Source organism: Sarcophilus harrisii, chromosome 2, assembly GCF_902635505.1.
Source record: "Sarcophilus harrisii chromosome 2, mSarHar1.11, whole genome shotgun sequence".
Classification (NCBI taxonomy): domain Eukaryota; kingdom Metazoa; phylum Chordata; class Mammalia; order Dasyuromorphia; family Dasyuridae; genus Sarcophilus; species Sarcophilus harrisii.
This window is the reverse complement of record NC_045427.1, coordinates 390,894,050-390,906,118: the sequence shown is the minus strand read 5'-3', so window position 1 is coordinate 390,906,118 and position 12,069 is coordinate 390,894,050. Positions and strand designations below refer to the sequence as shown.

The window sequence follows — 12,069 nt, the reverse complement described above, 5'->3', positions numbered from 1 at the left end:
CTAATAGAGCAGGCCTAGGAATGTCAGTTGGATGACGATAACCTTGGGGAGAAGGAGGAGCTATCAATACAAAGAGAATTATTGAGCAATAGCATGCCTCTCTTCTTTGGCAAGAAAACTTTGAATGGTTTTCTTCCTCAAGTACAAGCAGAATAGAAATCTATTAACAGTGTGATAAGGTATCAGAAACCATAAAGTTCTGTCCTAGTACTTACTGAAAACTTAAAACTTCCCACATTAAACATGATTTTCTCTTGTGTTTGAGCAAAAATTAAATCTGTTTGTCTTATGAGAAATCCTAGATCACTCTTTAAATGTTTTAATAATATACAAATTTACTGTTGAAAGAAGATACACTTACATATCTGAAGATGATGTGTACATAAACATTGCTATATGGGATGCCATTTGAGTGCTGTTTAGCAGATGTGTCTATACTTATACTGGTGCCATCCTGCAAGTAATAAGAGCATGAATTGTAAAAGTTAAGCAAATATGGCATCTGTGCTGCTTAGACATGACAGTCTCCTTTGAGGGAAAAAAAAGAAAAATTTTTATATGGGGGGGAGAGGGAGAGACAAGTTTCATATTGTTAGCCTTTTTTGAGAACACCTATCATACAACTATTATAAAATGTTCCACACAGTTTAAAATAAAAGGAAACTAACACACAGCCATTCATTTGGGAACTTTCAAATATTTGGGATACTTTTATGTGGAGCTATGTCTTAGGGGTATGTTGGTAGCTTTTAAGAGAGTAAATTTGGTAAGTATTAGATATGAGAGGGGGAACCTGTTTTACTTTTAGTGCTAAATATATCACATTTTCTTCAAAAACAGTTCTAGGGTTCCAAAGGTCCCTCTTAAGTACTGATCCATATTGATTCACTCATAAAAGATAATTTCTATTTTTTGGTGTGGTGTACGAAAGAAAAAAAAGAGGAGATACCCATTTAAAGTTTATTGGTGTATGGAATTCAAGTAAGAATTATAAATAGGTAAAGTGATAAATTTTTCTCTTAAAAATAAGAAAATGATTATGTAAAATATTCTTATCACCTTCATAAAATTACAAAATATCTGAAAATTACTTTTTATTATATCTATACCAAGGATTTTCTGTTAATGAATAATTTAGAGAATTACTTAAACACACATCTGCAGAGAAATCTTTAATAGAGCTAAGACGTTGTTGTAGTTCACATAAATATTAATATTAAACTCATAGTGCATTCTCAGAATACCAACTCAAAATTCAGGTGTTCTATATTAGACAGTTTTATTTTAGCCATCAGTTTTAATACCTAGCTGGTGAAAATATTTCTCAAATAGATGTTATTTACTCTGTATTTTAAACACCATGTAGTTTGGCTATATTTTTCCTTTGTATAACAGGGTTGTGAAAAAAGACATGTTACCAGCTGGTGATTGTAAATAACCTCCTTGCTGCCCTGAGAAGGCAGATGGAAATGGTTCATTTATAATGACAGCTCTCATGTGGGAATCTTGAAGGATAGCTCATGTTGTGAAGTTTAACACAGTCTTTTCACATGCATTTGATTTGTGATAGACCAATATATACTTTGTGCATAGAGTATGGAAACATTTTTTCTTATCAGCAAAGAATGTTGAGAGATCAGAAGATTGCTTTTAAAATTCTCATCAAAGAAATTAGCTGGGACAAGCCCAGGAGCTTATAAGGTGTTAGTGGCTTTAATCGTGTGTGTGTGTGTGTGTGTGTGTGTGTGTGTGTGTGTGTGAATTATATCACATTTGAGCAAAAGATAGGTTTCCTGGGCAAGTGAGGAAATTTGACTGAAACGTAAAGGTTTTGAATTGAAACTTTGAAACATCAAAGTAAAGGTAGTATTTGGGTTTTTGAGCCTAAGTAGAATCATAATTATATAGGATGTAGTTAATAATATGAGCCTTTGAGGTGATGATTTGATGATTCAATTTGAGCAGTCTTAAAGGAGGCAAAGAGACATTTGAAATCAACAAATGCCTCTGGTTTGAGGGACCTTTATGGTAAAAAGGTAGAGAATGGGTAATGAACCAAGTTAGTGAAGACATGGAGCATTTAAATTTATAGTTCACTGTTTGGGAGGAAGTAGTATTTAAGTGAAAATACTGCATTGTGCTCATCATACAAGGAAATTGAAAAATAGTTCTCCTGTTCACATTTGTTAATACAAAGCATTGTAGTATAATGAGGAAAATATTGGCTTTAGAGTTGCAAGACGTGGATTTGGAGCTTTTCTATTTCCTATCTGTGACACTGGGCAAGTCACTTTCTCTGAGCTTCAGTTTCTCCTGTAAAATGAGGGAGGTGAATTAGATGAACCCTCTAAATCAGTGATCCTATAGAATCACAAATGCCAGTTCTGTCATTCAATAAATAAATCTGTTAGTTTGAAATTATTTTCTTTGACCTATATTCATTTTTTTAAATTACTATGTTAAATTAATGTAGACAAATTGGATTAATTAATGGATCAGGTTAATTTACTAATTAGCACAAAATGTAATGTATGTACAAATACTGAGAAAACTAAGGTTGTAATGACATTATGCTTTGAAGACTATATATAAAATACAGAAACATGACTCCATCTTTGATTTAAGATCTTTTAGGAGTTTAGGTATAGTGGATGCTAGGTCTCATTTTGAGGAGGGAAAAGGGGTATTTGTTATGCCTGCTGATAGCTGGGTACAATAAAATAGCATTATAAAAGAATACAAGTACACATGTTATCAGAAACTGAATTGTTCCTTTCATTACTGCTGGCCATTTATTAAAAAGGGGAGATGGTTCTAGTTTAATTAACCCAGTTGAGTGTAGCAGATGGGGCAGAATGTCTTGCAGCGATAAGACAATTCAGAAATGGCACCAGATGTTGGAAGTTGTCCCTGGTGGTGTTTGAGTGCAGCACAGATGTTCCAGTCCCACCTGGCTAGTTTCTAAGCACTGCAGGCTAAGCAGCTGTGATGTAACCTATATAATGTACGCATAACACTAAAAGCACAATAATTGAGCTGCTGCTACTTCTAAGGTTGTGACTGTTATGAGGTGAATCCTTTAAGGACAAACAAAAATAAGAGCAACCATTTCAGAATTTAGGTCAGCCTATTAGAAAGTTTATAACTGAAATGGAGAGAAAGAAATGTTCAATATACTGTAACTTAAAAGGATATATCTCAATCGAAACTGTTGCTAGAAATTAAATTTGGCATAAATTTCAGATAGGAGTTTTTAAAATTAGATTTACATTATTTGTTCTACATATTTATAGATTGACAATTTGGACTCTTAAAAGTAAATTTAGTTTTAAAATGAGCATGACACATGCTTTTTCGAGAAACATTAGAAAAATAAATCCTAATATTTTTAATATTGGCATTTTTAAAATAGTGAATTTTATGTTAAAAATTAATCTCCCTGAAACTTTAGAGCTTTGATATATTCCTCATTTGTTTTGTTTTTTAGCCCCATCAGCTTCAAATTTTAATAACAGTAATTTCAGTAACATATATTTTTTTTTTAGTGTAATGACTTAAAAGACCCAAAATGGTTCATTTTATTGCACCAGAAATAGAACTGAGTGGCACTCATCACATAAAATCCTTATTTTAGCATTTTGCAAACTAATGTTGATCAACTCTTGCTTTCAAGCATTATGGGGAGAGGATTCTGGTTTTTTATCTATCCCAAAAATTAGGGTGTTAAAAATGGCTTTGGAATTTACTAGCTTTTCTTTGAATATAATATTTACTTTTTCTCTGTACCTAATTTCCAGGTGGATCAGCTGATCTATTTGGAGGATTTGCTGATTTTGCATCAGCTGCTGCAACAGGAAACTTTACTTCACAAGGTATGATAAGATTTTAATGTCTGTAGAACTACAGGGTTAAGTTAATGTTTTCCTTTTTAAGTTCCACCTCAGCATTTTTTCCCATCTTTGGTATTTGTGACTTCCTGTTTACTCATTAGAGTATTTAGGATGAAAAAGTTAAATTTGGCAAATGAATTATTTGCCAAACATAAGTCATATTGTACTGTTGAATAAGTTATTTGTATAAATGTCTATTGGTTTGGAGAAATATTGTAATTCAGATCAGTTTTCTTGGAGGTACTGAATTTTAAATTATAAATAATTCTTCATCTTTGGAAGCTGTAAAAGAGTCAAATCAACAAAAATATTTGTTAAGTCCCTACTACGTACCAGGCATTGTACTAGTCTTTATTTTATCTTTATAAGTCTTTTGGTTTGTGATTCAGTTTAGTAGCTATTAGTATAGTTTTTTTCCCCAGAAGAATCCTTGGATAAATCAAGATTCATATGAACTGTTGAGCTAAAACGCTTTGTTTAGATATTTAAATTCCTACACTATATAGCTACCTAGGTTAGAACTTGAAGATACAGAAACCATTAAATAGCCCTAAAATATTTTGAAAACCTCTTTTTGATAAGGCAAGAAGTAGTAAGACCACTATTTTAGATTCCTTTCTAAATCTAAATAATGAAATAACTATTCAAAGAATAAGCAATGAAAAGTTAGGGCAAGCAGATAAGGGAGATCGTTTCAGTATTTATTTGTCCTAGTAAAATCTTTATGTAAAGAAACACTTTGTTAGAATTGTTCTTTTTAGTAGTGGTCTAGTGGCACAGGCTATTTACCAAAAAAAAAAAAAAGAAAAAAAAGAAAAGAAATAAAATTCTTAAAAGTTGCAATATGCCTTATTTTTTTCAGTTGCAACTGTTCAACTCATAATTGGACCTACATTCATGAGAAGCTACTCCTGAGTTAGAAATAAAATTTCTCAGTTTGAAATGGAATAGATATATATTTTATATTGACAAAGAACATGGTTCTTTATCCTCTAAAATAGCTACTTCAAGCACAGAGTAGTGACTGTTTTTCAGAAACATAGATTAATAGGAAACCAGAGCTTTTGATTCATTACTTAAATGTTTCATTGGGAATTATGATTGATTGCCTACAACCAAGAGTTAATAACTTCAGTTTATGAAAATCAAAATGAACAGAAACATCTCTTTTGTTTCAATATTTAAAGTTTTTGTATATATGACCCTGTCTTGTACATCATTTGAATATGTTTATAGTTTAAATAATATATTTGTTTATGTATGATTAATCTGACCTGATCAATATTATTCAGGGAGGCAGAGACTTGTGAGATGATTAATCATTTCTGAATAATAAGAGCCCCACTAGAAAACTTTTCCTCTTTTTTGATTAATCATCTTTGGTAAAAATTTATAAATGGGCAACAATTTTTGCCATTTTTGCTCCCCGTTTTCCAAAACATGCTTTAGTCAAATACGTGTAGAATTAGCACATTCATTTCATCCAGATTAGCTTAAGTGGGTTTAAAATTTTAATATGTACTACTAGTTGGAATATATCAATACAAGTCTCTTTTTTTGTAAAAGATCAAAGACCAGCTTTAGTGAAGGCCCTGAGGTAATGAATAATAGCCTATTTGAATTAAATTGTCAAAGTGCTGCAAATGAATTCATTTCTCAAAGGTTTATTTACTTTTAACTGTTTCTTGTACCACTCATTTGTAGAAAAGGTGGAGTATGATTGGAGCAGTGAAATAACTTTATTTTAAGTAAGAGTTAAGAAAATTTTACAATCTACTTATTGACTGAAAGGGAAAAGATTTCCCTTAATTATCATGCATTTTGTTAAAGCACACCTTAACTATGAATCGAATATTCCACACAAAGTTTTATTTTCAGTTTTAGAACTACAATTGCATTTTAAAGGACACATCTTTAGGTTTATTTGCTTCTATAATGTGGTCAAGAAAGACTTCTTAAAGATTGATACTGCAACCAATTAAAGCAAGAAATAGAATTGAGTTAGCATAGCTACTGTATCATGACTTTGTGTAAAATGTGCTAGCAATTAAGAATTGGCTAAGTTAGAAGGTATTATAGATAGTCTGAAGACTCTTTAATTTTACTGGCTTCTTATTTTTTTTGTATTCTATTAATTGAATTCTATTAACTTAATGAAGTTGTTTTAGATATTCCAAGTAGCCTGCTTTCCTAGAGAATCCTAGGAACATTTGTTCTCTCTACCAGGTTCCTTTTGAGAATATTGGCACTCCTAGGAAAAAGTTCAGACAGTTTAGAACTTGAAAACCTCTCCCTGCTTTTTGACAATCTTAGTCTAAATGTACCATTATCATCTAGCTAGAAGCACTTTTAATTTGTAAACTTGGCTGAAGGGAACCTTTTTTACTATCATTTCAGAAGTGTGTCATCTGAAGACCTGTCAAACATCGATTTTACTTTATATGTAGGAGTTGGTTTTTTTTGTTTTTTTTTTTTTTCTTTTCTCATTGCTACCTTGTTAAAACTCATGGAATATTCATGAGAGAGAATGAAGTCCAGATGGAGATTGTATCTGCAGATGTTAATCTGGATGGACACAAATCAGCTCTCATTTGTTTCAGTTCATGGAGTGTTGCATTTGTTCTATGCCTTTCAGAAAGTCTCTTCCCTTTTCTCCTGTCTCTCCCTTCCCCCCCCCCCCTCTCTCTCTTAGGTTCAACAACAAGTGGGAATGGAGACTTTGGTGACTGGAGTGCCTTCAACCAAGCTTCTTCTGGTGGAGAGCTTTTCAGTAGCCCCTCCCAGCCAGCTGTGGAACTCTTCAGTAGCTCACAGCCAACTCTGAGTCAGCCTCCAGTAGCCTCAAATACTTCAGACCTATTTGATTTAATGGGCTCCTCCCAAGGAACCATGACATCTTCCCAAAGTATGAATTTCTCTATGATGAGCACTAATACGGTGGGCCTTGGTTTACCCATGTCACGATCACAGGTAAGTCCAATCTAACCTGTGCTTCATCTATTCCCTTTACCCCTACTCCCCAAAAGAAAGCAATAGTAAACTCATCAGCTCAGGAGATATTGAGTTGTCTGCTTGATAATTTCAACTTAATGAAAATACTGCTGTTTGGTTTTCCAACTAAGAATATAAATGTAACAATAATCTAGAAGGTAATAAATTATTTTGAATGAAGAAGCATACTGAGGCATATCACTTTTAGTGGTCAAAAAATTAATTATATTTATACATACATACAAATACATGATATCATACATGAAAATTTCTCACTGTACTTTTAAAACCAAAACTTAGGTGGATAATCATTATCTCTTTGAGGTATTAAAACTAATTTGAGTACGAGTTTATTTAGAAAGTCTATTCTCCAAATAATACCATTCAAGTGAACACTTCATCTCAAGGATTTAGTCTTACATTGTGTTTCTCTTTCAGAACTCCTTTAGGTTATTTATATAAACAAAATGAAAGTGGAAGGTTTAGAGGTATTGTTATATATGGTTAAATTACTACATAGAAAAGAATTAAATTTAAAATAATTACAGGTTAAGAATTTGGTAATGTCTGAATGAGGAACTTGATTTTTTTGACTAGCTCTTGAGCAAATTTATCTGTGATGTTGACTTACAATTTCAGTGTCCGGGTTCTACTCTTCCAGGTATTAGGATACAGGAAGAGAACAAAGAACATAAAGAAGTGACTTAAGTATACAGAAATTGAGTTTAAAAACAAATTATAATGCTGGGTGGTGGGAAGTGGGACAAGAAAGGTGAGAAAGTGATGGAAAAGGTTTCACCAACAGGATTGAGAACATTTCCTTTGAGCAAACAGGTTTTTTTTTTTTTTTTCTGGATCTGTATAAAACCTCACAAGCATATAATCTCAATTTTTTTGCAATGTAAACTAAAGCTGTCAATTCTGCTATAATACTTGGGTCTTGCTGTCTTTTAAGGTATATTTTTCTTACTGTCTTACTACTTTTTTATTTCTTTTTTCCTTGTATCATCTTGGTGTCTAAGGATGATTTCCTTTCTCTGGAAATCATAGAAAAATATGATAGATGCATTCAGAGCGCCAAATATATTTCTCACCCTCTTACTTTATCAGGGAATATTTTGAGGAATCATTTCAGTTAAAGTTCATATTTTCATGAAAAATATTTTCTTTAAAAATGGCACACCTGTGTCTGGTAGTAATACTGTGAGAGTACCCATATGTACTAGGAAGGGTCTTGAACTAATTTGTCCTGAAAGTCAAGCTACCCTAGACTTTAGTTTCTTGGTAAAATGTAGATTCTGGCCTAAACCTTACCTGAGACTAACATTATGTAGTTTGTGAGTGAAATTTGCCACCAAACATTAGCACACAAAGCAGGAATTAATTGTTAAGTTTTATGATATAGAAATTATGTTAAAATGTGATTAAAGAGGGAAAGATAAGTCAGAAGCTTGACTTCAGGACCAACTCTGCTACTTCTTACCTGGTTCCTTGGGCAAACTTATTAATGTCTTTGCATTTCAGTTTCCCCATCTCACACTTGCAACTTACAAGGTGGATATAAAGAAATTGCTTTATAAACCCAAAGCTCTCTACCAATGTAAGCTTTTTTAAAAAAAATTACAAATTACATAAAACAGTTGTGGTTGGCCTGGTTTCAGGGACTTCATTTGAAGTTTGATATATTGGTGCTGTTTTTTTTTAACAAAACTACTACATGATCAAACTTTCTCATTTTCCCTTTTAGTATCAGCTGAAAAGAGGCTTAATTTTTAGAGCATTTTTCTTTCTTCCAGCCTTTACAAAATGTTAGCACAGTGCTGCAGAAGCCTAATCCTCTCTATAATCAGAATACAGATATGGTCCAGAAATCAGTCAGCAAAACCCTGCCATCTACGTGGTCGGACCCCAGTGTCAACATTAGCCTGGACAACCTACTACCTGGTCTGCAGCCTTCCAAACCCCAGCAGCCATCTCTTAACACAATGATCCAGCAACAAAGTAAGTGCCACTAACCCTTTCACCTTAGCCTTGAAGTATTCGTTTCTCATGCATTGTTATACTCTACAATCCTGATTCTAGCTCTATGGCTGGATTCCAAGTCAGAAACACTTTAGGCTATGAAGTCTCTTACTTTTTGCAAAGGCAGCCCAACTATAGTTAGTCCTAAAATTTGTCTTCCTTTTGCTGCCATATTATTGTCTGTTCCCATCACATTAAATGACTTATTTTCCTACTCTTTCTTACCTTGGCAGCTTTTGTTAGTATGGACCCAGTAAGAGGTTGAGTATAGAGGGACTTGTATGTTTTCCTCTTTTCCCCTTCCATCTACACTACTGTTTTGGAAGATCAAGTCCACCACAAAATAGTATAAGATTAGCTGGGAGCAGAAGACTTCAAGTTCTACCTGCTAACTTTTGTTGGTTTTCTTTAGTTGTTTTCAGTTGTGTTAGACTCTGTGACCTTGTTTGACGTTATCTTGACGAAGCTACTATAGTAGTTTGCTATTTCCTTCTCCAGCTCATTTTACAGATGAAGAAACTAAGGCAACACAGTGATTTACCCAAGCTCATAACAACTAGGAGGTATCTGAGGACAGATTTGAACTCTGGAAGATAAGTCTTCCTGACTAGGCCAGGCATTGTATCCACTGCACCACCTAGCTGCCCTTAACAAAATATTCCCAAGGGAATTTTATCTTTTTTTTTTCCTTAGCTCATTCCACTCTGCTTCTAGGTGGGATTTTAAAGCAATAAAATTTTTCTTTGTTCCCATAGATATGCAACAGCCTATGAATGTGATGACCCAAAGTTTTGGAGCTGTGAACCTAAGCTCACCACCGAATATGATGCCTGTCCGGCCTCAGACCAATACACTGATGGGAGGATCTATGCCTGTGGGCATGCCTAATGTGATGACTGGCACAATGGGCATTGCCTCTCTTGGAAATACTCCTATGATGAACCAGGGAATGATGGGAATGAATGTGAACATGGGGATGCCAACTGCAGGGCTGGGATTGACAGGCACAATGGGCATGGGAGTGCCCAGTCTAGCCATGGCTTCTGGAACTGTACAACCCAAGCAAGATGCCTTTGCAAACTTTGCCAACTTTAGCAAATAAGAGTCTATAAAGAACCAGATTGAATGAAGGATTTTTAGCTGCAGAGAGAGGTGATGTTGGGGTAGAAAATGCTGATCAGTACCCTTTTCTTTTATCAATTACTAAAAATGAACCTGTATAAAAAAAACCAAAAAGGCTTTTTTGTAAAAGTAAAATATCTAGTGTTCCAGATGGACAGGCCAGGGCACTTCAGAAGAGGCAGTATAATTATTTTTTCCAATGAGCCTAGACGATGTTTTGTAGTGAGACCATCAAAAGCCTTTATAAATTAAATAAGCAATTTCATCATAATTTGTGGAAAGACTGAAATAGGGCTGAACAAATCTGTTTGAATCTCTAATTTTGTACTTTTCTTTTACCTGATGAACTTGATTTTTCTGTCCCTGAATCGCCTTGTCATAATTGGACCCGTTGCTTTTATTACCACTCTTGAGTCCATAGTTGAAGTCATTCAAGTCTGATAATCTGTTTTTTATAAAAATATCTATTTTTGTCCAAAAAAAGGCTTACATATGTGATTATGGCTAAATCAGAGGTAACTGGAATGTATATACTTTTGCTAATGTTCCAGGCACACTGCTATACTATCCAAATTTTTATTATAACAAAATCTTTTGAAGCAATTAGTGATAGATACGAAGGGGCTTCCCCCACTTTTTCCACTCTAATTATCATTCAGTGGAGAACTGGGAGAAATGCTTTATTTGGGACTGTTGTATGGTTTCCTTTCAAAAAAGATCTCCAGCATCTTTTATTTTTAATAGGCATTCTTTACAATTTGTAGTAATTGATGGACAAGACTTCTTTCTGTGTTTATTCCCATAGCCATTGGTTAACAGCAAAAGTCAAAGAGCAAAAATATTTATTTTTTTCGGCATCTTTTCCAAAAAGGTAAAAAAAAGCCTTAATACATTTTTAAGTTAAATATAAATGTTTAAACCCAACAGTGTTGGTTTTTAGATTTTATACAATACTTGGTTTTGGTTTTGGTTTGTTTTGTTTTTTGGTGTAAATATGGCATTTGCAAGCTGTGGTTCCAGTAGCGGGAGTTAAATATATATTATTAAAGGAGACCTATAGCAGTCAAAGATTTTATTGATTTAATGGAAAATAAAGGAAATTAATTAAAAAGCATTTTTGTTTTCCTGCTATGATTCTGCATTAAGATCACATGAAAATCATGATTCTAGAGTTTGGAATGCAAAATGAATTGTTTTACCCACAAGTTGGGAATAATAATATTGAAAATAAACACTATAATATAGGCATCAAATTATTCCTCCCCTCTTTATGTTGGATTTCTTTTTTATTAAATTGATAAAACTTTGTTCCCATTGTATTCATAATGTTCTGTTATACATAACATTAAAATATTCATTAAAATCATTGTTGAACCGCTTTTTCCTTCATTCTGTTTGACATTTGAGACTGTTTGGGGAAAAAATAATTATAATTTGGCAAAGTAATTTTTATAAATAATTTAAAATTGTTTAATGACTTCTCTCTATCCTTTCCTATCTGACTCTACTGTTAGGAATTAAAAATGAAGCAGCAAAGATATTCTGACCTGCTCCAGTCTTGCTAATGCTCCATCTACAACATTTCTAATTAGGCAGAAATTCATGTACTTCAGCTAAGTGGTAATGAAAAGTGATTCATTTGCTGAATAAGAGATGAGAGAGAGTGTAATTAGCTGACTGCGGTTTTTAATCTTTCAACAATTCAGTGTGTTTAAATTAGTTTCAAAGAATAGGAGCTTTCAAGTGTTGTTACTTCAAAGTAATCAAGCCAGTCTCTAGTGTTAGGGCAGGAGAAATCATTGCTGATTTTTTTTTTTTTTTTAATCTATAAATTGGGGGACAGGGTGGAATCCGTGGTTTTTTGTTTTGTTTTAAGCTTTAGATTGACAATTGTTACCTTCAGGAGTAAGTAGTTGTAAGAGAGAGGAAGTAAGTTTGTATTCCCAGATATCTCATACCCTAAAGAATTAGCATTTTTAATAAGTAATGTTTAATTGATTTAGGGAAAATGTGCTATGTCTTTCTGAAAGAAAGATGTCTCCTG

The 12,069-nt window shown here is 33.3% G+C and overlaps 1 protein-coding gene across 3 annotated transcripts in view; it reads left to right on the top strand.

Annotated features, from left to right (window-relative positions):
* Positions 1-11,404, top strand: part of CLINT1 (clathrin interactor 1) — a 62,874-nt gene extending 51,470 nt beyond the window's left edge. Inside the window, exons 9-12 of one of the 3 annotated variants that reach the window (XM_003756766.4) lie at positions 3,798-3,872; positions 6,583-6,860; positions 8,678-8,882; positions 9,659-11,404. In XM_003756766.4, coding sequence (XP_003756814.1) covers positions 3,798-3,872; positions 6,583-6,860; positions 8,678-8,882; positions 9,659-10,005 — 905 coding nt within the window. In that variant the 3' untranslated portion in view covers positions 10,006-11,404. The remainder of the gene's footprint in view (positions 1-3,797; positions 3,873-6,582; positions 6,861-8,677; positions 8,883-9,658) is intronic. The other 2 variants (XM_012552127.3, XM_031953602.1) reach the window with 2 other exon arrangements.
* The last annotated feature ends 665 nt before the right edge of the window (positions 11,405-12,069 follow it).